The sequence below is a fragment of the Ursus maritimus genome, unplaced genomic scaffold (genome assembly GCF_017311325.1).
Source record: "Ursus maritimus isolate PB19 unplaced genomic scaffold, ASM1731132v1 scaffold_14, whole genome shotgun sequence".
NCBI classification, from domain to species: Eukaryota; Metazoa; Chordata; class Mammalia; order Carnivora; family Ursidae; genus Ursus; species Ursus maritimus.
Genome location: NW_024423786.1, coordinates 43,487,795 through 43,512,927, shown reverse-complemented (window position 1 = coordinate 43,512,927; position 25,133 = coordinate 43,487,795). Strand labels below are relative to the sequence as shown.

The following is a 25,133-nucleotide window of genomic DNA, read 5'->3' as shown; positions in this document are numbered from 1 at the left end:
GGGGGGGGGGGGGGGGGGGGGGGGGGGGGGGGGGCGCGAGGGGTAGAGTCAGAGAGAGGTAGAGACACGGGGAGAGGGCGAGGAAAGGGAAAGAGACAGAGACAGAAGCAGGGAGAGATGGGGATAGAGAAGGAGAGACACAGAGAAGGGTAAGGAAAGATGGAGAGAGACTGAAAGGCAGAGAGCAAGAGGGAAAAAGAGAAGAGGGGGCTTGGAGGTAGGGAGAGAGAGAGACTCAGAGGAAGAGAAAAGGGCCCAGGAAAACAGAAAGAGGGAGAGAAAAGTAGGGAGAGGCGGAGAGGGATATAAACGGAGAGGCAGAGTTCGATAAACAGAGATACTACATGGTAAGAGACAGAAGGGATGGGAGAGACGGAGCGGGGGGAGACTGAGAAGAGGAACACGGAGGGACGTAGATTCAGACACAGAGCGAGACTGAATCCCAGAGAGGGATCTACCGGGACCCGCGCCCCACTCACCATCTTGCCCGTGCGGCCCCCGCCGAGCGGCCCTTACGCGCCGGGACTGCGCTCCCCGCACACCCAGGAAGGACTGGGCAAGTCCCTTCGGGCGGCGCAATCCTGGCGTCTGCCTGCAAGGGGAGGAGGGAGGCGGCTGGGGGTGCGGGGAGGAGCTTTAAAGGGAACGCGGCGACGCGCGCTCCGCGAAGAAACCCGGGCGCGGGCGGAGGAAGGACCGCCCTGGACAGTGAATGCAGGACCACGTCGCTCATCCTGCTGGCTGATCCTGGGTGGGCAGAGGAACCTCTGGGCCTCAGTTTAACTCCCTTTAAAATGGAGGAGGGGGGCCTGACGGGGTCTTCCATCTAGGATGCCCAAGGTGAGCCGGGGGCTGAGTAACCTGGGAAAGGGGCTTGGCCTACAGGTTTCAGTTTTCCCATTTGTCACTTGGTGGCCATCGTCGTGTCCTGGGCTCTGGCACCCAAAAGGTGCTCACTCTGCGGGTGGTGCCCCCTAACAGTCACACACTCTGCAGAGGGAACCTGCAGCAACAGGTCCAAATCTGACTCTGCCTTTCTTTCACCTGCTGTAGGACCTTGGAAGAGAGGCTGGTTTCTCTGAGCCTCAGTTTCCACCTCTGGAAAATGGGGAGTGCTGGTTCTTTGGTGAAGATCCAATGGTTAGACGTACAATAGGTGCCTAATAAATGTCGGTAGGGGCAGGGAGCAGGGGAGCCTGATCAAGCCCCTGACCCACTCTGGGCCTGAGTCACCCCTGAACCTGGCCCTTCACCCAAGCTCAAAAATCAAATCAGGAAAAAATGTGCCTTTCCCCCAACCTCTTGGCTGCCTCCTCGGCCTCAGTTTCCCCAAAATACGAGCCACCCATACAGCAGAGGCAGGGTTATAGAGTCCATAGTTGAATGGGTTAGGCTGGCACTGGGTCCTTTAGCTCAGCTGCATCAGGAGCCATGACCTCTGACCAGGACCTTTACCGCCTACAGGCTCAGTTTCCCCATCTAGAATATAGGGTGAGATCCAGCATGTAACACTTGAGTTTGGCTCTTGGTAATTGTATACGGTAGGTGCTTAATTACTATGCCACGCCATTAGTTATTATAACTTATTGTCAGAGCTTGGATTTTGGATGTTTCTCTCCTGATCGTGACCTCAGGCAGGTCTTTGGACCTCTCTGGGCCTCAGTTTTCCCCATCTGGAAGATGGAGCTGTGCACACCAACCAGAGGCCGACTTCTGCTAGCCAGTACCTCCAGCTCCTGATGGTCCTGCTGGCAGTGATGAGTAGGCCCTCATGGGGTCTGAGAAGCGGGTCCTTCACCTCCAAATCCTGAAACACTCAGGCAGCAGCAATATTTGGGCATCAAAAGGTTTTTTTACTAAAGGATCCATGGGGGTATGATGGGTAAATTCTGGAGTAGAACAGTTCTTGTGGGATTAGGGTACCGTGACAGCTGAGTGTATCTGGCCCTCAAGGGAACAACTGGCCCCTGGGTGTCCCATCCCATGTGTTGGCCTGATACCACCATAGCCAGGACCAAAGACACCTGGAGATGTACTTCCTGCCACCCTTCCCAGAGCAGGGCGTGGAAACAGAGTTCTGGGATGTCCCCAGCTCTCTCAGTGCTCCTTCTTGTGGTGGGCCAGGGGACCAGGGGGCGGGCGCAGGAAGAAGGCGGGCCACCGCAGGCAGCGGAGGGCCAGCAGGTGGGGACCCAGCGCGTACAGCAGGTTGCACCCGAAGAAGCAGGCCCAGGCGTCGTCAGGCACACGGTAGGTGAAGGGCGTGCGCACGTGCATGGAGGCACCCATGTGCGAGAACTGTGCCTAGTGGCCACACAGGGAGGATGTACGTCAGCGGCCAGGAGAGAACAAGTCCCAGCATCACCAACATCCCACCCTAGGGAGCCCAGAGGGTCCCCGTCCCTCTCACTGGCTGCTGACCTGTCTCCCCTCTCTAGTCCATCTGTCTGCCTCTAAATATCCCTGTTCCCGCATTTCCTGTGTCCTTGTCCACCTGTCTGTGAGCCTGTCCCCAGCTGTCTAACCAGAACCGTCTTCACTCTGCTGGGCCCGCCCTCTTTCCCATCTCCTTGATCTGGGTCCAGCTCCTCCTCCTGCTCTTCGTACCCCAAGCAGCGCCCTTGGCACAAATCCCGTTGATTCTCCCCCAGAGATGTTTTCCTAGTCTCCTCTGCTTGGGCCTGGGCCCGGGCTTTATCACTTTCCATCAGGAACCCTGAAACAGGCCCCCCAGCTCTGACTCGACCCTCTACAGCTCAGACACATTCCATGGTTCCCCCAAGCTCACAGTTCAAAGCCCTCAGCAGCATCTAGCTGTCAAATTCTCTTGCCTCTGCCTCTCTCCATGTGGTGGTTCCACTAAACCACTATCCCCCACTGTGTCTTTATGCTGTTCCCATTCCCGAAATGCTCTTCCTTGCCTAGAGAACTCGTACCCAGACATCAAAGCCCAGCTCCTAGGCTCACTCTCCTAGGAAATCTTCCCCTTCTGGAATTGCTCTCCGACCCTATCCTTCCCTCTCTCCAGTTCTGACCCCATGGGGTTGGGAGTGTTTGTGTCAGGTACTTTCTCCCCGAGACCAGGGAATCCTAAGGTACCGAGCTGGGGCTGGGGCCTCTCAGAGGCTCAGCATCCCCCTGCTCGGGGAGAGCACAGAGGCAATGGATGGGTAGGCAGAAACTGTCTTCCCTACAGACCCCACGGCACCTGGCCCACAGCCCATCACACCTGGCCAACAGCTCCAGCACACACCAGGGCGCAGTCAGGCAGCCAAGAGCAGCCGGGGAAGACGAGGGCGTAGGCAGCCAGGCCATAGAAGGGCAGCACGTAGAACAGGTACACCAGCATCTGAGGGGTCGCCGTAGCCCACACATGAGCGGCGGCGTGCTCCCGCAGCCCCCTGAGCTGGAGGCCCCAGGGAGGATCTGGCCAGCCTCAGACCCCGCCCAGGATGGGGGCTCTCTGCACGTCCCAACCCTGTGCACACTGCTCCTCGATTTCCCTTGGGGATCCTCCCCCGCCGCCACATGCACACACACGCCCTGAGCCCACCCATGTTACTCCAGAAGTGGCAGGTGACCCTGGCCTGGCCAACTGGAACACTCCAGCCCCCCTGGCCATAATGATCGGCCACAGGATGGGCATGTCATTCAGTGACGATGGCACGCGGGCCAATCAGAGCCTGCCTGAGATTTGTGCTTAAGCTCTGGAGAAATAAGCACTCACATTCCTCCGGGCTGGCTAAGTAGGGCAGATGGAGGCCTGCTGCTGCCCAAGGCTGACTCCACAATCCCACAAAGTGACTCCCGGGGAGTGGAGTCCGTGCAAAGAAAGCAGAGCCCAGAGACAGTTATCCCTGGCTCCTAGATCCAGCCGTACTTGAAGACCATATCTGTCTTCATTTTGGAAGACAGACATTTTTGGTAGGACAACAGATTGCCTTGTGTTTCTGGTACCTGCTTCACAGAGGACTTGTTAGACCTCTACCCATGGCAGGACCATATGGCCCTCTCTTGCCATCTGTCCTCTCACCTGCACCTTCGGATAGGCCACAGGGTCCCGTAGGTATGGCTCGTACTGATAGATGTAGACAAAGCAGGCATCTGCGGGGCAGTCAAGCACCACCTAGGGCAGACAGACAAACCAACAACCCACCTCAAACATTTTTCCCATGGAAAGCCTTCTCCACCCTCCCAGGCGGGTCCCGTACCCCTTGCTCTGGCCTCCCCTAGCCTTAGTTCTTTCACTTTGGCTGGGAAGGTTACAGGGAATGGGGCTTTGTCATGGAATACTAAGATCAGACTTGATGAAGAACTTCCCTGGATGGTCAGGCAGGCGAGCAGTGGCCTTCTTGCACTGGTTAAAGGAACATGGTTGGTGGGGACAGAAAAGAGGGCTGGAGGCAGAAGAAAAGTAGGCTGGCCATTGCAGACTCACCAGGCCCCGGAAGAGGGTGAAGAACCCGGCGAGGATGAGGTATATGACAAGGGCCAGGTCAACTGGGCGTCGCAGGATGCCCTTTCTTTGTTCCTCCTGTACCTGCCCCATGGGAGAGAGACAGGGTGAGAAGTCTGGTATCCAATAGGCACTCGATAAAGGCTCATCCCTTCTTTCCTAACGGCCAAGGAGATGCTTCCAAAGAGGCAGTGTTTTTGACCAGAAGCAACTCTAATTGGGGAGGGGGGGCATCCAGGCATGTTGGCATAAGGGGACAAGGCACTTACCATATTGGGGTCACAGCAGATTGGTGCCCGGGACTGGTTGAAGACCCTCATGCCAGCCCAACATGGGACAAGCACATAGGGGCTGGCAAGGAAGAAGGCGGGTCTGATCTCTGAGCTGTATTTACCTGTCGTGGTAGGGATGTCACTCAGCCGGGATCACCCAGGCCTGGCCAGACCCATGGGTGAGTCACACCAGAATCCCTAGCTGGAAGCAGTCATTCAGAAGTGCGATCCTTATTTGGGCTCTAGCCCCTCCGGCTCCCCAGTGCCCACAAGATGGTGTCCAGGCTCCTCAGCCTGGCCTGCCTCGATTTATTTTCTGGATATTGCTTCTATATTTCAGCTGTTCTTTGCTTCTCCTGGATACATCTTGGGTGTCCCTCTTGCTCAGCCACCCCCACATACTGGGCTGCCTCTCCCCTCTACCTCCCAAGACCTACCTATGACCCTCTAGGCACAGGACAGTGACCCAGCCTGAGGAGACAGGATCCTTCAAAGCCAAGTCCTTACCAAGGATGTTTCCCGGGAGGAACACCAGAACGCTCATGATGAAAGATCCCAGCCAGTACAGTCCAAGGTTCCGGTATCTCTTTCTGGGGTGGGTGATGGAGGGGTGACCAACAGATGCCTGTTCCCCAGTCTCAGAGCCCTAGCCAGGGCCCAGAGTCCACCCTGAGCTCCCCAGCTCTGGGTCCCTCCCAGTTTTGTCCAGGACAGAGGGACAACAGGGAGATGAACAAGGGACTGAACAGACTATCTGTCCAGGGACAGAAGTGGTTGCTTAGGCACAGGGGTGTACAAGAGAAGAGAGCTGACTACCACTTACACCTGTGACATTCCCTGGACCCTTCTCCTGGCCACTCCTGGCTGGAGCCCTAAGGAGGCCTCCTGATTTCCCCTACAGACACCGCTGATGGCGCTCTGGCTTGGGACCCCATCTGAGGACTTGATCTCCTTCCCAGGGTCCAGGTGCCACTCCACCCGCCCACCCCCACCCCACCCCCGCCACGCACCTTCTGCGGATGGCACCAGCCATGGCCAGGTAGAGGAGGTAGTGAACCGTGCCGTCCCAGTAGCAGATGAAGACTCCGTGTGCAGTGCGCAAGTACGGCTCTCCCTGCAGGGGCAGGGCAGGGCTCAGCCGGGCAGCAGGGCAGGAGGCATCCCGGGCGGCCCCCTACCTACCTCCTTGGTAAAGAACTCCATGAAGCCCACCGGGTAGCCATCTTCCTGGAGAGCAATAAAGAGGTCCACCACCGAGGTGAAGGCGAAGACAGCGAACACTGCGGGCAGAGTGGGCGGGGCACGGCCGGGATGTGGGCGGGGGGGGGGGTGGACCCAGAGTCCAGGCAAGGAACCGCGCCCAACTGATCCCAGTCACCCCTTCACAGGTCACATGACCCACAGCCCTGCCTCGAGGAGGCGCAGTCCCTGCCTTTGGGAGGCCTCCCGCTGAGAAGGCACTGACCTTGCCCTCAGGAAATCCCAAAGTGATGAGGAAGTACGGCCTTTCAGGGGCTCCCAGTCTGGTGGGATGATACAGTCCCGCTCTCAGGAGCCCCAGATCTGAAGGGGGAGGCCCTCTGAGGTTCCCCAACCAATGAGGTTTCTCCTGTCTCTTTGAGGTTCTCCAGCCTGATGCGAGCCCTTCAAGGGGATGGAGGAGGCCCCTGCTCACGGTTCTCTCCGACCGACTCACCAGCATAGAGTCGGTCATAGTAGATCTCGCTGGGCGACAAATTGTAGATAGCCACAAAAAGCAGGCCCAGGATCAGGGCACTCATCAATGCCAGCCCCAGGGGGCTGTGGAAAGGGAAACAAGTCAGAGAGGCCAGGCCCAGTGCTGAGGTCCCACCCACCCTGGTGAGGGCAAAAGCAGATTCCAGGATGCTCCCAGATGTTGAGACTGAAGTGTCTTTCCAGCCAGGAATCTCGTTCCCTGCAACGGCTCTTTCCCATCACTAGGCTGTTACCCGCCCGAGCTGTTTCTCCCTCCTGGAAACTCCTTCCAGAAGTGTCTTCCACTTGGCAAACTCCTACTCCTCCTTCATAGCTTATCTTTCATGGCTCCTCCTCCAGGAAGCCCTCCCTGACTCCTCACAAAGACTCATTGCCCAATTTATGCCAAGTACAGAGGGGGAATCAGTCAACTCTTTAACTATACAATCCATCCCATCACTCGCTGCTATGTGTTGGGCTCAATTTGCTGTCAGTCATTCAACATCACCAAGCCACTCTGTGGCCAGACCCAGCTCCCAAGCCTGCCGTCTCTAGGGCTCAGCACTGTACACCTCACTTTCTGAAGCTCCTGACTCCTCCCAGCTGAAGTCCAAATGCTTCCATCAACTCCACCCCACCCCTGCCCTGATCCGTCCCATCAACCAGATAAGACACGTCAACCAGTTGCATAGATAAGAAGCAGAAGCCAGGTTGGACGCCTCCAACACAGGTGGGCAGAATGGGTGGGTGGGAAAGCTATTCAGGGTCCCACACTCCCCCACACTCTCTCCAGGCTCCTACCTTCTCATGGACCCCTCTAACACTTAAGATCCCCATTCTGGTCCCATCTGACCAACAATGACAATTATAGTAATCAGATAAGACTACACAAGTCTTTGCACACAATTTGTAATCCTGAACTCTAACTATGGGATGAGGTCGGGGATTATGTTTATTACACACTGAAGAAACGAACTCAGGCTCCCAGAAGCAACCTGGCTCACCCAGGATCCAGGGGGATGGAGCCAGGAATTTGTACCCAAGGAGCCAACCCCACGGTCAAGACTCCCTCTACCCCATGTCTTGAGTTGAGCTAGGTTTGGGAGCGTGAGGGGCTTGCAGATAACTGGTACGCCAATGGCAGGACCCACAGAACTGGGGTCTAGGGTTAGGAGACAAGGGAGGTCGCCACATGTAGGGGAAACTGAGGCCAAAGACAGGGTGGGCCAAACCTTAGCACAAGAAAATCTCAGGCCTGAAGACAGGCAATGGAGGGGCCATCTGGTAGGGGTGGTGCAACAGAACGAGTGTCCAAGTGTGCATGTGTCGAGAGCTGGGTCATCAGGCCCTTATCTGGGGTAATACTTTGACCTTTGGTAACTCTGGAGTTGGGCACATCCCTGGGAAACTTCAGAAACCCTCCAAAACTCTGCCCAGGGTGGGGGGACGGGAGGCTCTGCTTCTCAATCTTCTTTCTCCTCAAACCTAAACGTCCCAGGAGCGTCCCCACCCCCACCACACAACCTCCTGGCCGGCGGAGAGGGGACTTCAGGTTGGATAGGGTCCGGGGTAGTTCTGGCCTAGGTCCCCTTCTCCTAGCAGGAGCTGCTCAGGGGAAGCCAGGCTCACTGCCCGCGCATCCTCCCTCCCCGCCACCGCCCACCCGGCCCCGCTGCCTGCCCCCCTCTCCCCCGGGGGCCGCCCCGGCCCCTCCCCTCACGCACTGCGAGAGCGCCGAGACGTAGTTGAGCGCATAGGACAAGGGGAGGGCGCCAAACGACAGAGCGGCGATCTTGCCGGCCAGCGGCGGGATGTCCATAGTGGCGGCGCCCGGCTCGCGGCTCGTTCCCGGCGCGGCCTCCAGGGCGCTGGGCTCCTCCGCAGCCGCGCTTCTGGGTGGGGGGGTTGCCGGGGACCCGGCCCCGCCTCGCCCCGCCCCGCGCAAAGGTCGCCCCCCGCTGCGCCCTGGTCTGGCCGCCTTGCCATGACCGTCCCGCGCGCTCCCGGGGAGCCTCTGAGGCCCCGCCCCCTTGAAGCGGCCCCTTCCCCCACCCCTCTCCCCGCTTCACGGTCGCCGGACTCAGCGCGGTTCTCAGTGGCCTTCCCCGCCGCCTAGATTCAGCTTCACTATCAAGTCTAGAACACCAGGTCTCCGGACGCTTCCGCTCTTGAGGTCCCGGGACTGCAACCTGGAGGCCCTGGGCCAGCAAGTTCATTCTAAGGGAATTTGTTCTCCAGGCCTCCTTCTGCACTTCTGGTTTCTCCGTCCTAAGCCACCGGTGTACCTACCTCGACCCTGAAGGGGGCCCTTTTTAATTCCACATTCCCCAGACCTTCCTCCGCCTAGGATCAAGGCGGCAGTGGAGGCATTCCGTGATAACGGAGGAACCGCAGTCGCTTGGACACAAAGACTTCCCTTCAGGGCCCTTGGATTTGAGTGTTCACACAGCGGCCACACACATTTAAACACGTGTCTGGATGTAAAGCTTTGACTGGGCCTGGGGCTCATCTCAAGGCAGACGGCCAAGGTCATTGGTTGGGGGGATCCCTTGAAGGACTCTGCGTGCTGTTCCTTCCATGTAGTCTGGCACCTCATGGGCAGCTGCAGCTGTACCCCTGCTCAGTGGGTGGTGTCAAAGGAGTCCAAAGGGTGGGCTTAGATTAGGTGTGGATTGCTACAGTTTAGAGAGTTCGGAACAGTGTTTCTGGCAAGAAAAGCAGGGTCCTGGGACTGAGATGTGGTGGGGGTCTCAGAGGGGAGAGCTGAGGGATTCTGAACAGCCTGCAGGAGGCTGGGCTGGGTGCAGGGGAAAATGTAAAGGGTGTGTGTGTGTGGGGGGGGGAGGCTGCACCAGGGAGAGGGCTATAATAGGGTGGGGAGATAATGAATTAGGAAGCAGCCGGCTTTGTCACTCCCTCCAAGCAGCTTTGAACTCTCACCCATATGGTACTTGTGGCTGCTGGAAAACAGCAGGTGCCCACTCAATACCTACACTGAGGGGGGGGGGCACAGTCTACGGGTGGGGAAGATTCTAAACCTCACCCTTTTTCCATGCAGCCCCTTGGCCTTGTGCCAGCTGGGTCCCATTTCTGAGCCTGGGTGACAAGATGATCTTCTGGCCACAGACCTGACAGGCTCCCTCCCAGTTGTCCATTGCCCGTGGGTTAAGTTCAGGTTCCTCTGGGCTGACCTGAGGCTCCAGTCTAGTTTCTTGACTTTTCCCAACTCTAGCAGTGCCAACACACCCCAGGCCTCTTTCCCATCTGCACGATGGACCCTCAGTATTTCCTTAGCCCTTAAAGCAGATCCCAATGTCCCCTCCTCCAGGCAGCCCTCTCTGCCACCCCAGCCCCACTCCTCCTCCTGCAAGGTTGGGTGTGTGTGGGGGGGTGTCCGATCCAGCTCTGTCTAGCAACGTGGCCTTGCGTCTGTGTCTGGAATGTGCCTGTACATGTACACTGGATTTGGGGGCCATTCTCTTCCAACTCTCCACTTGCCTGGGGGTAAAGTCCATGGGCTGAGTCTGGAGAGCCTCCAGGTCACTAATTCAATTGAAGGGTGACCTTGACCGGGATAGGAGGTGCCTGGACCAAGGCCTAGGGTCCCCATCATTGGAACCTCTGGCTGCCCAGGGCTACTCTTCTGCTCAAGACCCAGGACCACTGGGCAGCCTCCACACATGGGAATGTCACCCCTTGCCCTGCCCTGGGCAGTGTCTATGGAAACAGGGTGGCATACATCATCCCAGCTTGGGCTCCACTGCTGAGACTCCCAGTCCCTGGATGTCCCCCTCCCCCATACTGAGACACTCCCCAGGCTGCCGCCAAGACAGTACCCAGTTCCTCCTCGCATTTATCAGTCTCCGGTTCACACAGTTGGTGGTGTTTACTGAATGACGATGAGAATGCAGACTGGCCCAGAAGCCCAGCTCCAGCTGGAGTCTTCAAGCCCACGAGCCCATAGGGGTTGAGCAGGACCCCACTAGGCACATGTGTGGGCAGACGGGTGGGTTGTGGGGATCGCTCAGGTCTCCAAGCCATACTTGCATGGCTCTCAGATTCCTAGGACCCCACCCAGGCTGCTCACTCAGCAGCTGCAACTGATTGAGATCCCCAGGTGGTCTTGGCACAAACGTGAGGCGCAGGCTTGGAGATGTAGGGAGCAGTTGGCATGCTGCTTCTGTCCACAGAGTTGTCCTCCAAAGGCACGAGCCCCAGGGACTCCAGTGTCCACCCCACTGGCAGGACCCAAGGCAGCTGGGGTAGCCTGGCCTGCAGCAGTCACAGACTAACTTCAGGGAGGGGCTGTCAGCGCCACCTGCTGGTGAGGTGACTGGCACAGGTGCGCCCTGTGTGCACCTGCCCCACAGATCTGAAGAGGGCTGGGCCCTGTCTGGGGATCCCTTCCAACCTAACTCCTGCAGCACAGGTACCTCCTACACTGGGAGGTCCCTGATCCCCCTGGTCCAGGTGCAGCCTCATCGGCCACCAGTTCCTCCCAGAGGGTCTGTGGATCCTCCCCTCAACTCTAACCCAGGCTGATGGTGAGGGACCCCATAGACAGAGGTCTAAGTGGTTCTCTCATATTTCTCAGGCACTAGGGAGCTCTCCCACCAACATCCCAGCCCAGCCCCGCTGCTATGGAAACAGAGATTTCTGGTGATGGCAAAACCAGGCTGCCATGGCAGGCAAGCACTGGAACTTTAATACACGGCACGACACTCGAGACAACAGGGAGGGCAGGCAGAAATGCAGGCCGGAACACTCCACAGTCCAGGGACGGTCGGTCGTTTGGAAAATACATTTGTGCATTTTTCCAGAATACTCAGTAGTAAGGCCGTCTGGGGTTGTTCTGTGGGAGGCAAAAAAGATAAGACGGGGAGGGGGTCAATGCTAAAGACAGCAGTTCCTCCTGCCCAGAAAGTTCCAGGGACAGCTGAGCTCATGTCCTCCAGAGGGGAGGGTGTTACTAGTGAGACCTGGCCTAGCTGAACTGAGGAAGGAGCGCCAGCTCTGTTACCAGCACTGCCACCCCCCTGCTGAGATTCTGGGGAGCCCAGCCAGGAATCGTGCTGGGGGGCTTAGGACACACGCACCAGGGGGTTGGGCCGGAAGCGGTAGGCCAGCATCATCCTCTTGCGGAAGGCCTCATACTCGTCATCCTCCTTGGAGAGCTCAGCCGGCCGGTCGATGCCGAAGCCCGCTCCGTCTACTGTGGTGGTGCCTCTGCAGGGGGGGGGGGACGGGACAGGGCCAAGTGAGCAGGAGGCCAGGCTGCTGCCAGTAGGAGGAGTGGCAGGGAGCACATACACTCACTTGTTGACGGGGTTCTTGATGCCCTGGCCCTCTGAACCCAGCCCGTCGCCCTCCTTCCAGCCCATTTTCATCAGCATCTGGTAGCCGATGTTCTCCACTGTCAGCTTGAACTCCTTGTACTCTGAGTAGTCAGGCTCTCGGCCCTCCTGCAGGGCAAGGACGTGGCTGTCATCCACCAGGGTTGCAACTGTCCCAGGTCCTGGCCCTGGCCTGAACACTGCCTCCTCCCCCACCACCAATGGGGTCACTGGCCGCTGAGACCACCTGCTCATCTGCAGCCTCTGTACCAGGTCAGATTCCTTGAGAAGAGACCAAGATGCTCCTTCTCAGGGTCCCCAGGGCCGGATTTTGTACCAAACTGCCTGGTGGCAGTCAGCGAGGGCCAGGTGACGTCACACAGGCCTCACCCACCACAGGAAAGATTAATGGTTCGTCAGCAAAGAGAAGTCCTAGGTTCTGAGGGCAATTCATTACACAGAATGCTAAAAAGATGGGGTCAATAAGGTGACCACCTTGTTGATGACGTTATGAGGTACAAAGCAGTTTTACAAAAATCCCCCAAAAGATGACATGGGATGTGCCCCGTCAGCTGTCTCTCCTTGGAAGCATGATGACAGCATGGGAGGAATGTGAAGTTCTTGTTCTGGAGAACCCAGTCCATGGGGGCTTCTGCCTGAGAAACGCTTTCCCTATAAACTGCACTTAATTGGCTCCACTGAAAGTAGAATTTCCCTTAAGCCCTGGGAAATGTTTCTAAAGCAGCAGCTGAGCTGCTTTCTGCTAATTCCCTCCACAGACGGTGTCTATCATCAACAGATGCCTCCGGAGGCAAGAGGGACCAGCTCCTCCTGTGAATGAGGGGGGGCCTCAAGGATGCCTCAGGCGCCTGCCTCGTGAGGCTCACAGGAGGGGCTGGGCCACTGGCATGGCTGCCTGCCAGACAGCCCACATCAGGGGCTGGTGCCCGGGGACCCTCCCAGCTCACCTTCAGGGCCTTGAAGGTTTCCATGAACTTCTCCAGCTCATCTGGTGGCAGGAAATCTCCGATAAAGTGCTTGCCGCGGCCCATCTTTGTCAGCTGCTCGGCCCACTCTGCCCGGAGAAGCAGGGGGGAAAGTGAGAGAAAGGAAGAGGGCGGGGAGTGGGCCGGGTGGCCCCACAGCACAGGATGAGTCTTGGGCGGGGTGCAGGGAGTTGGGTTGTAGGGGAACGAGGCAAATGGTTGAGGCCCCGACCCAAACCCTGCTCCTCCAGGCAGCCCTGCTAAGTGCCATGTCCAAACAGCAGCGAACGCTTAGAGAACTACTTTTTCCCACTGAGGAAACGGAGACAGAGAAGCCGAGTTCCTTGCTCCAGGCCATACAAGTTGCACAGGCGGCTTAAGACCCCAGGTGGCGTCTCCAGGTACCTTCCTGGGCAGGTGAGTGGGGCTTCCTGAGCCTGCGGTGCCCAGGGCATGGCCCCACCCAGGTACCCTGTCCCACACCCCACCCGCAACGGGGGCCCCTCGGCGCACCCCGAGTCTTGTCCATCTCCATACGCCGCAGCTGGTGTTCCCAGGTGCCCAGCTCGCTGTCCACCTCCTCGTCGCTGTCGTAGCCGTGCTGGTGCTGCTGCAGGGCCTTCTCCCACAACAGCTGCATGTCCTGCATCGCACGCTTGTGCTGCATGATCATGTCATACATCTGCTGCATCTGTGGGCAGTGCACGCCAGTGAGCAGTGCCAGGGACCACGTGTGCAAGAGGCCGGCCCCTTTGCCTTCCCTGCGCACGTCAGGTGCCCTCGCCCTTCCCGCTTTCTGCCCTCCCTGGGGCAGGCACGTGAGCAGGGCTTGGAGCAAGTGCTCAAGACGACACAAGGTCTGGTAGCAGTGCGTGCCCTGGGTTCCCTGAATCCCCATGGTGAGCAGGAGGACCCCTCTCTGCTGCACGTAGTCTGGCCTGGAACCCAGCACATCCTGCGCACCCTTGCTGTAGACCAAATGAGGCCACTGCAGGCCCCTGACCACAGAAGGGTTGAGGGTGAGGTGATGGGGCTGCCAGCCTGGAGGAGGGGACTGGGGTTAAGTGTCCCCAAGGACCAACAGACAGGTGCCTATAGTTCCCCAGGAAAGCAGCAGAGGGGCCAAGCCAGCCCTCACCCCAATCACAGCCTGACACCAACTGAGCATCTGTCACCTCGCTTATGGCACCCAGCGCTAGCCCAGCCTGTCCTGTCCTGGATGCTGGGGAGCACTGGAAGGATAACTTAAAATGGAGACTACCTAGTCAGGTAGTCAGCCCATAAGCGTCTTGAGGAGTAGCTACAGAGCATCAGGCTCAGGGGCTGCCCAGTGTGAGAAGGCCTCAGCTCTGGGTCCAACGCAGGCTGGGAAGCACCCTTGGGAGGTGGAATGCTGCTGACAGGGGCCTGCTGCCCAAGGACCTTTCCCCTGACTGTGGGATCCACCCAGCACGGGGAGGCTCCGAAAGCATACGACATGACCAATGAACTGTGAGATGAGGTGGGGGACAATACTCCACCAGCCCCTCTGGAGCCTGCCGGCTCGGCCCCCAGACTTACCTCCTGTTGCTCCTTCAGCTGCTTCTTCTGGGCATCTGACAGCTCCGTGACACCCACCAGACCTACGGGCTTCCCTTTCTCATAGCCAAGCCCTTTGAGGTCCTGAACTGGAAACAAGACACAGGCTGGTCAACAATGGATGCACGGGTCCAGACCTGCTCCTGCATGCGGCACAGCGTCCAGGCGCTGATGACACCTGAGGCACCCAGCACGCATGACAGAGCCTTCACATCACAGCAGTTGGTGTCCCATGTCATGTGATGACCATGGGGGCTCACCAGGCACCCAGCTTCATCCTCACGTGACCTCTCCAGGCAGGCTCTATACCCCCATGTTGCAGATGCCAGCATCAGAACTTAGAGGTCCAGGGCCTCACTTGAGGTCACGTGTCTGATGGGTGACAAGACGGAGACTTTGCAAAGGCAGAGACATGAGAGTGGAGATAGCATGTGCCTGTGTATATGTGCATTCACACACCGACTCTTGGAAATAAGCCCTGCAGGGAACAGACACCCCGCGCAGACACACAAGGGTTCAGAGTCTGGCATAAGACTCAGCTGTGTCGCTGTTAGCTCCTTCCGGGGAGGCAGCCGACCATCCTCAAAGCAAGTGACATTTAATTTGGCATCCGCTTCGGAGCTTGGCTGGAGCCAGCAACACTAACGCACATGAAGACGCTGTGGCGGCCCCATCTGGGGGGCAGAAACCACCACCCCTCCCGCAGGAGCTTCCTCGGGGAGAAGCTGGGCGGACGCGGGGACGGAGGCCCTCCTGGCATGTGCAAAGAGCCAGGTCCCCCCGGCACACCAGGGCTGGGACCTCGCCTGCAAGAACCACCCATGAGTGCTCCCTGAGCCCACGTTTACCCCAATACCTCCTCGAAGGTCTGTGTGGGAGCCCTGTGAACAGGGAAGGGAGTCAAGGTCTGAGCAGCCCGCCGTGTGGCTGCAGTGTGCCCACTGTCCCTCTCCTCAGGCCACTTTACCAGCAAGCAAGCAGGTGGGGGCTGCACACTCCCCCAGGGACGACACGGGCCAGTGGCCCTTAAACCTGGATGTGAGCCTTTGGAGCCCGTGCCTGCACACTAGACCACAGGGGGAGGCTTCCTCACCAGCTGGGAGCTGGGGCCAGGCCTCAGGGATGTGGGTTCAGAACCGTGGCACGCGCACCAGAACAGCACTGACGGCCGAGCACCCTCCATTACGGTGGGCACCAGAGTTTGACACGTGATGGCAATCCGACCCAAGACACATTCAATCCTGGGGAGAGATGTAATTTAGAACCCCAGGGAGTAGTAGAATCTTCACTAGCTTTTCTCCTTGGACTGAAAGGCCAACAGGCCAGCCATGTGACTTGGGTGAGCTGTCTTCCCTCTCGGCCCATTCTTGCAAAAGAAATGTAGGTGTCAGCGCCAGGGCACATATGACTCCTCTGTGTACTTGCGCGTCCAGGGGCGAGGGCAGTGGAGCGGGTTCTGCCTGTGGTGCAGGCTGTGTGGAGGGCAGCGAGCCAGAGGCCACGGGACAGCCTCTCTCAGCCAGCCATCCTCACCTGCAGAATGGGATGACAACAGACTCCCACCCTGGCGGGTTTGTGGTAGAAAAGGAGAAATGAGACGACGTGCTGGCCACCTCTGAAACTGTCAAGGAGGCGGATGTTGGAGAGGATTGTGCAAAACTGACTGTGGCAATCACCATGCTTATCATCATGCATTTCCTGAGCTTTCTGTGACAAGAATGGATCCAAGTACTTTAAAGCTTAAGGGAGATAACAGGATCCATCTATACGCTGCCTACAAGAGACTCGCTTTAGGTACAAAGTCACAAATAAGTTGAAAGTGAAAGGACAGAAAAATATACTCCATGCAAACAGTAACCAAGAGCAAGGTGCGATGGCCATACCAGCATCAGACAAAATAGACTTCCAGCCAAGAAAGTTTACAAGAGACAAAAAGAAGGTTCTACGTTGATAAAATATTTGAAACAGAAAGAAAATAAAATGAGTATATAGCAAAAATTGACAAAACTGAGGTGAGAAATACACAGTTCTGCAATAACAATTGGAGGCTTCACTGCCCCATTTTTTATAAGGGACAGGGTATCTAGATGTAAATCAGTAAGGATATAGAATATTAAACTCTACAACCAGTGAGATCTAACAGACGCATACAGAACATGCAACCCAGCAGCGGCCGATAGTCTTCTCAAGTGCACATGGAACATTCTCCAGGACAGATCCCACGTTAGGCTACAAAATGCGTTTTAATAAATTTTAAAGACTGAAATCATACCAAGTTTCTTTTGTGATCACAATGGAATGAAAATAGAAATCAGAAACAGAAGGAAAATGGGAAAACTCACAAATATGTGGAAATTAAACAACACACTCTTAAACAACCAATGGGTCAAAGAGGAAATTCACCAAGAGCGATTAGAAAATAATTAAGAGATTAATGAACACGAAAGCACAAGAGAGCAAAACTGATGGGACGGAGCAAAAGCAGTGCGACAAGAGAACTACAGCTATAACTGCTCATAATTAAGAAGAATTTTCTCCAATCGATAACCTGACTGCACACCTTAAAGAACTAGAAAAAGAAAAGCAAACTAATTCCAAAGCTAGCAGAGGGAAGGAAATAAAGATCAGAATGAAGATAAATGAAGTAGGGAACAGAAATATAGAAAATCCACGAAACCAAAAGTTGGTTTTTTGAAAAGATCGACAAAACTGACATACCTTTAGACAGACTGCCTAAGGGAAAAAAAAGAAAAGACTTACTAAAATCAGAAACGGAAGAGGGGATATTACTAATGACTTTATGGAAATAAAAAGGAATTGTAAAAGATTACTATGAACACCTGTTAAGCCGACAATTTGGATAACCTAAATGAAGTGAACCAATTTCTAGAAATGTATAAACCACCAAAACTAACTCAAGGAGAAAGAGAAAACCTAAACAGACTTACAGCACGTAAGGAGATTGAATCGGCAACCAAAAACCTCCCAAAAGAGGAAAGCCCAGACCAGATGGCATTACTGGTGAATTTTACCAATCATTTAAAAGAACAATTAATGCTAATAAGTCTTCTCAAACTTTTACAAAACGATTAGAGGGAGTATTTCTTAATCCATTCCATAACATTAGCATTACCCTGATACCAAAAGCAGACAGAGACACCACAAGAAAACGACAGACCAACATTCCTTATGAATACAGATGCAGACATCTGCAACAAAATACCAGCAAACTGAATACAGTAGCACGTTAACAAAAAGACCGTGACCAAGTGGGGTTTATCCCAGAAACGCAAGAGTGGTTTAAACAGAGTTCCGGTACCAATTCTAGTGTGTGTGTGTGTGTGTGTGTGTGTGTCCGGTACCAATTCTAGTGTGTGTGTGTGTGTGTGTGTGTGTGTGTGTGTGTGTGTGTGTGTCCGGTACCAATTCTAGTGTGTGTGTGTGTGTGTGTGCAGTGGTACAAAAGCAGTATGAAGTGTGTGTCCGGTACCAATTCTAGTGTGTGTGTGTGTGTGTGTGTGTGTGTCCGGTACCAATTCTAGTGTGTGTGTGTGTGTGTGTGTGTGCGTGTGCGTGGGGCGGGGGGGGGGCGGGGGAGAAGGTCCCCCACACCAAAGAGCAATTTTCAGACACCCACTGGGTGTCCAATAGGTCAACTCAGTTCTAACACTATCCACCAGGAGGTAGCACTGGATTCCATGGGTTAAGGAGTCAGTCTTATAAGACTGCTCCCCACTCCCCGGCCAACTTCTGCTACCAACTACAAGCCCACGTCATCACCTATGCTACTGACTGGCTGTAGATCAGAAGTTCCAAAAATTCCCTTCTGTGTTCAATTAATTCACTATACTGGCTCACAGAACTCAGAAAAACATTTTACTTACCAGATTACTGCTTTACTTATATATTATAAATGGATATAAGTTAGGAAAAGATGGAAAAGACGCCCAGGGCAAGTATGGGGAAAGCACCCAGAGCTTCTATGCTCTCTCTGAGCACGCCACTTTCCCTGAACCTCCACGTGTTCAGCAACCTGGAAGTTCTCTGAACCCTGACTCTGGGTTTTTATGGAGGCTTCACTGCACGGGCATGATTGATGAAATCACTAGCTGCTGTTGACTGATTCAACCTCTAGCCCCTCTCCCCTCCCTGGAACCTAGGGGGTGGGACGGAAAGTTCCAACCCTCTATTCATGGTTGGTCCCCTGGCAACCAGCCCCCATCCTTAGGTACTTTCCAAAAGTCACCTCAGTAACATAAACCCAGTTGTGGTGGAAAGGGGCTTATTATAAACAACAAGACCCCTATTTCACCTTTATGGCTCTGAAACATTTTCATGAACTGAGGATGGAGACCAAATAATACAACAAAAGATGCTCCCACTGCTCTTATCACTCAGGAAATTCCAAGGGTTTTGGGAGGAACTGTGAGCCAGAAGCTGTGAACAAAGACCAAATACATATGAGAAATATTATTTTGGTCATCTGAATGGCCAAATATGTATTTCTAATAAACCACAATGTCACATGGTTCAATACAAGAAAATTAACCAATGTAATACACCGCATTAATAGACGGAAGAAAAAAACCCATCCAATCATTTCAACTGATACAGAGAAAGCATGTGACAAAATCTAATATGACTCCGTGATAAAAACATTCAATAGACTAGGAACAGACAAGAACTTCCTCAACATGATAAAGGTCATATATGAAAAACACATAGCTAACATACTCAATAGTGAAAGACTGAAAACATTCCCCCTAAGATCAGAACAAGACAAGGATGCCCATTTTCCTTACCTCTATTCAACTTACTACTAGAAGTGCTAACTAGAGCAATTAGGCAAGAAAAAGAAATAAGAGGCATCCCACCTGGAAAGCAAGAATTAGAACTACCTCTACTTGCAGAAAACATGATTGTAATTATATATACAGGAAAACCTAAAGAATCCACCAAAAGACTGTCAGAACTAATAAGTGAATTCAGCAAAGTTGGAGGATCCAACACCAACATGCAAAAATCAGTTGTATTTCTATACATTAGCAACAAACAATACTAAACAAAAATTTAAAAAGCAATTCCATTTACAACAGCATCAAAAAAAAAAATCACTTAGGAACAAATTTAACCAAGGAAGTGTAAGACATGTACAATGAAAACTACAAAACATGTTGAAACAAATTAAAGACGATCTAAATAAATGGAAAGACATCCTGTGTTCACAGTCCGGAAGACTGGTTGTTGTTGTTATTGTAAGGAAGACCTTAATATTTTTATCATGTCCAAAGTGCCCAAAGCAATCTACAGACTCAAGGCAATCCCTATCAAAATCCCAACACTGTTTCTGTGGAAATGGAGAAGCCCATCTGAAAACTGAAGACCCTCAATAGCCAAAGCTTGAAAAAGAAGAACGAAGTTGGAAGACTCACACTCCCAATTTCAGAACTTACTACAAAGCTACAGTAATCAAAACAGTTGGTACTGACCGAAGGACAGACATACAAACCAGTACAACAGAATAGAGAGCCCAGAAATAAACCCTTACATCTAAGGACAACTGAATTTTGACAAGGGTTGTCAAGACCATTCAATGGGGAAAGACAAGTCTCTTCAACAAATGGTGCTGGGAAAACTGATTTCTACATGGAAGAGAATAAAGTTGGATCCTTAGTTTATATCATATATAAAAACTGCCTCAAAATAGATCAAAGTCCCAAAACTATAAAAAACTTAGAACATAGGGGCAAATCTTCATGACCTTGAATTTAGCTATGGTTTCAAAATGAAATCAAAAGCACAGGCAACAAAAGGAAAAATAAATTGAACTTTGTTAAACTTTAAAACTTCTGTGCACCAAAGGACACTAACTATCAAGAGAATAAAAAGACAATCCATAGAATGAGAAGATATATTTGCAAACCATGTATCTGAATAGGGAGTTAACATCCAGAATATATAAAGAACTCCTACAACTCAACAACAAAAAGACAACCCAATTTAAAAGTGGGCAAGGGACTAAAATAGACATTTCTCGGGGCGCCTGGGTAGTGCAGTCGTTAGGCGTCTGCCTTTGGCTCAGGGCGTGATCCCGGTGTTCCGGGATCGAGCCCCACATCGGGCTCCTCCGCTGGGAGCCTGCTTCTTCCTCTCCCACTCCCCCTGCTTGTGTTCCCTCTCTCGCTGGCTGTCTATCTCTGTCAAATAAATAAATTAAAAAAATAAATAAATTGGGGCGCCTGGGTGGCACAGTGGTTAAGCGTCTGCCTTCGGCTCAGGGCGTGATCCTGGCGTTCTGGGATCGAGCCCCACATCAGGCTCCTACGCTATGAGCCTGCTTCTTCCTCTCCCACTGCCCCTGCTGTGTTCCCTCTCTCGCTGGCTGTCTCTATCTCTGTCGAATAAATAAAATCTTTAAAAAAAAATAAATAAATAAATAAAATAGACATTTCTCCAAATAAGCTATACAAATGACCACTTAGCGCATGAAAAGATGCTCAATGCCACCAGACATTAGGGAAATGCAATTCAAAACAACAACGTGACTCCACTTTACACCCGCTAGGATGGCTATTATAAAAAGGCAAGGAAGTGGAGAAATGGGAACCCTTGTGCACTGCTGGGGGGACTATCAAATGATGCAGCTGCTGCAGAAAATAGTTTGGCGGTTCCTCAAAAAGTTAAACAGAATTACCATATGACCCAGTGATTCCACTCCTAGGTATGGACCCAAGAGAATCAAAATCAGGGATTCAATACAGTACTTGCAGACCAGTGTTCACAACAGTACTATTTACAGTTGCTAAAAGGTGGAAAACAACCCATGTGTTCATCGTCTGATGGATAAACAAAGTGTCATCCATCCGTGAAATGGATTTAGCCACAAGAAGGAATGAAACTCTGACACGTGCTACAACACAGATGAAGCGTGGAAACATTATTTCAGTGAAAGAAGCCAGACTGCCCTGACAGAGGTGGGGGAAGGGGGTGAGCCCACCTGACAGAGGTGAGGGAGAGGCGTCTACATCCCTCTGTACCAGCTCGGCGGGTGGGAGTTCCACCTTGTCCTCTTCAGGCCCCCACCGGCTCTTTCGCTTCTTTTTCACAGTGGCTGTGGTGGCTGGCTTCCCAGGGATGGTTGGAGCTGGGGTGACTGCAGGCGAGGGGGTAGATGAGGCAGGGCAGGCAGCAGTTGGGGGCAAGGACCCCGATGGGGTCTCAGGAGGGGATCTGCGTTTCAGGCTGAGGTCGGGTGCCATGAGAGTGCCTGTGGGACCAGCCTTAGCTTTCCGGAACTCTTCCAGCTTCTGGCGGTAGTATTTGTACCCTTGGCTGTTGGGTTCGTATAGAAAGCTGCAAAGGAGAGTGGGGGGGCACACCATCAGCTGGGCCCAAGCCCCCTGCCTGACTCAGGGCAGGAGCAGCTTGGGCCTTGTGCACACCTACCCAGGTTAGCCAGGGTCATAGGAGGGTCGAGGTCTCTACCATGACCTCCTGCACTGCCAGTATTCAGTGGCTGCTGGCTCTGGTGGCCCAAGCTTGAGGCATAGTGTGACGTGCTCACAGCTTGTTGCCATGCCATTCCTGTGAGCCAATGGTCACTCCAAGTCCCTACGCCATCTCTATCAGGCACCCATCACAACATAATTGACACCCTGCTTCAAAGGAAAAAGGGTGGGCTCTGTCGGACCTTCCCCAGGCTCCGTGGGGTTTCTTCCCCTGTTCTAGAGGAGCACACTGGTGCCTTCAAACCAAGAAATCCTGAGTTGGGAGAGATACATGGCACCAGAAAGGGCAGGATTTGTCCCAAACCTGACAGCCTGGCACATCTGCGCTTCTCTCTGATGTACCCTTGAGAGGCATCAATAGCAAATGCAGCCAAAACAGAAACATGAACATCGGAATGGACAGGGACTGGACCCCAACTGAAGGGCAAAAGCCCCCACCTCACTGGAAGTTGAGGGTCGCTTGGTCTCTCCCCACCAATGCCAGTCCCAAGTGTAAAGCAGGTGGGGCTGGGTTCAGAAACTATGGCTTCCTCTGCACCTGCCCAACATCTCTCAGATTGTGCTTGTCTTGAGCTGAGAGTCCCACCTCTGTGGTCCACACCAGAGGGAAGAGTCACAGCTCAGCTCCACGAAGCAAAACCAGTGTACAGCATGGGCTCACAGGTTTCAACAAGGAGGGGCTAGACACAGCGTAATGCTGTGCTGCGACAGCAATGTGCAGGCTCAAGGATGCTGTAAATTCTTTTCGTACGAGAAAGACAGCACAAGGAAACCCTATAGACTGTTTCTATGTGTCTACATGAGAGCCAGGAAGGAGAAGAAGGACCCCAGCCCAGCTAACATCAGTACCTAAGGTGGGATAGAAGGATGGGGAGATGGGGGCATCTCCTCTGTCCTCCTTTGTACTTCTTTGCCCCAGAGGTAGACAATGTGAACAGATCTACTTCTATTAAAGAAATGGAGTGCAATGCCTGGTTGGCTCAGTCAGTAGAGCATGTGACTCTTGATCTTAGGGTTGTGGGTTCGAGCCCCATGTTGGGTGTAAAGACTTCTTAAGAATAAAATCTTAAAAAAAAAAAAAAAAAAGAAATTGAGTTAAGTAATAACCTTTCAAAAACAGAAAGCACTAGGCCTAGGAGTTCACCGGTGAATTCTACCAAATATTTCAGGAAGAAATTATATCAATTCTCTAAAACCCCTTTCAAAGGATACAAGAGAGAATACTTCCTAACTCATCCAATTACCCTAATACCAAAACCAAACAAAGATATCACAAGAAAACTACAGACCAATATCTCTCATGAACACAGGTGTAAAAATTCTCAACGAAGTATTAGCAAACCAAATCCACAAATGTGTAAGAATTATACGGGGGTGGGAGGGACAGATGACATATGTGAAAATTAAGAGAGTACAAACTTCCAGTCATAAATAAGTCATGGGGATGAAAAACACAGCATAGGAAATACAGTCAATAATACTGTAATAACTTTGTGTGGTAACATGTGGTAACCACACTTCTCATCGTGAGCATTTCATGATGTTATATACTTGTCAAATCACTATGTTGTACACCTGAAACTATATGTGTTAACTATACTTTAATTAAAATTTTTTTTAATTTTAAAAAATTATACACAGTGGGATTTATTCCAGGCATGCAAAGCTGGTTTAACATTAAAAAAAAAAAAAAAGGTAATCCATCACATCAATAAGCTAAAAAAGAAAAATCACATAATCATAATAGCCACACAAAAAGCCTTTGACAAAACCCAGCACCCCTTCATGACAAAAAACACTCAGTAAACCAGAAATGTAAGAGAACTTTCTTAACTTGATAAAGAGTATCTTTGAAAAAAACCTACAGCTAACATCATACTTAATAGCGAGAAACTAGAAGTTTTCCCACTAAGAATGGAAACAAGGCCAGAATATTCCACCCCACCAATGAGTTTCAACACTGTACTAGAAGTCTTAGCTAATGCAATAAGAAAAGATAAGAGCAAATACACTGACTGAGAAAGAAGAAATAAAACTCTCTCTGTTCACAAATAACACGATGATCTAGGTACAAAAAAACCTATCAAAAAACTGCTGGAACTAATAGGTGATTGTTAACAAGGCTGCAGGATACAAGGTTAATATACAAAAGTCAACTGCTTTCCTATATACCAGCAATGAACAAGTAGATCAGAAATTAAAAACACATAGGGGAGGGGGGTGGGGGAATGGGATAGACTGGTGATGGGTAGTAAGGAGGGCACGTATTGCATGGTGCAGTGGGTGTTATACGCAACTAATGAATCATCAAACTTTATATCGGAAACCGGGGATGTACTGTATGGTGACTAACATAATATAATAAAAAAATCATTAAAAAAAAAAACCTTAAAAAAAAAGAAATTAAAAACACAATAGCATTTACATTAGAACACAAAAAATGAACTACTTTGGTATAAGTCTGAAAATTTAGGAACAGATTCTATGAGGAAAACTACACAACTCCGATGAATGCATTCAAAGAACTAAATAACTGGAGAGATATTCCTTGATCGTAGATAGGAAAACTCGATGTTGTCAAAATGTTGCTTCTTTCCAACTTGATTTATAGATTCAATGCCATCTGAGTAAAATCCTAACAAGTTATTTCGTGGATATTGACTGATTCTAAAACTTATATAGGCACAAAAGACCCAGAATAGCCAACACAATACTGAACAAGAGCAAAGTTGGAAGACTGACACGACCAGATTTCAAGGCTTACTGTAAGCTATCTTATCAAGACAGTGTGGTATTTGTGAAAGAATAGACAACCATGTCAACAGAACACACAAAGGGCCCAGAAATAAACCCATAAAAACATGGTCAACTGATCTTTGACAAAGGAGCATAGGTAGTCCGATGGAGCAGACATTCTTTTCAACAAATGGTACTGGGGGACTGGACGTCCGCATGCAAAAAAAAAAAAAAAAATCTAGACGCAGACCTCATACCTTCCGCAAAAATTAACTAAAAACGGATCACAGACTTAATGTAAAATGCAAGGCTGTAAGGCTCCTAGGTGATAACATAGAAGAAAACCTGGATGACCTCATGGATGGTGATGACTTCTTAGATACACTCAAGGCACTATCATGAAAGAAACTGATAGGCTGGACTTCATTAAAATTTATTCTTTTTAAGTTTTATTTATTTATTTGACAGAGAGAGAGAGGGCAAGCGCACAGGCAGGCAGAGCAGCAGGCAGAGGGAGAGGGAGAAGCAAGTTCCCACCTGAGCAGAGC

General features: G+C 52.2%; 2 protein-coding genes across 3 annotated transcripts in view; both read right to left on the bottom strand.

Moving 5' to 3' along the window:
- Nucleotides 1-2,097: 2,097 nt before the first annotated feature.
- Nucleotides 2,098-8,263, bottom strand: TM6SF2 (transmembrane 6 superfamily member 2). Its single transcript, XM_040628162.1, has 10 exons — nucleotides 8,169-8,263; nucleotides 6,425-6,528; nucleotides 5,911-6,008; nucleotides 5,739-5,842; nucleotides 5,236-5,318; nucleotides 4,726-4,850; nucleotides 4,439-4,540; nucleotides 4,034-4,126; nucleotides 3,230-3,349; nucleotides 2,098-2,304 (listed from the first exon to the last, which is right to left on the bottom strand). Exons 1-10 carry the CDS (start codon nucleotides 8,261-8,263, stop codon nucleotides 2,098-2,100), a joined length of 1,131 nt encoding a protein of 376 aa, XP_040484096.1.
- Nucleotides 8,264-11,104: 2,841 nt separating this feature from the next.
- SUGP1 (SURP and G-patch domain containing 1) overlaps nucleotides 11,105-25,133 on the bottom strand; it is a 30,167-nt gene continuing 16,138 nt past the window's right edge. For both annotated transcript variants that reach the window (XM_040628959.1, XM_040628960.1), the window contains exons 8-14: nucleotides 21,339-21,694; nucleotides 14,324-14,430; nucleotides 13,277-13,454; nucleotides 12,746-12,852; nucleotides 11,761-11,906; nucleotides 11,541-11,670; nucleotides 11,105-11,296 (exon numbers count right to left, since the gene is read on the bottom strand). In XM_040628959.1, the coding sequence (XP_040484893.1) occupies nucleotides 11,270-11,296; nucleotides 11,541-11,670; nucleotides 11,761-11,906; nucleotides 12,746-12,852; nucleotides 13,277-13,454; nucleotides 14,324-14,430; nucleotides 21,339-21,694 (1,051 nt within the window). In that variant the 3' untranslated portion in view covers nucleotides 11,105-11,269. The remainder of the gene's footprint in view (nucleotides 11,297-11,540; nucleotides 11,671-11,760; nucleotides 11,907-12,745; nucleotides 12,853-13,276; nucleotides 13,455-14,323; nucleotides 14,431-21,338; nucleotides 21,695-25,133) is intronic.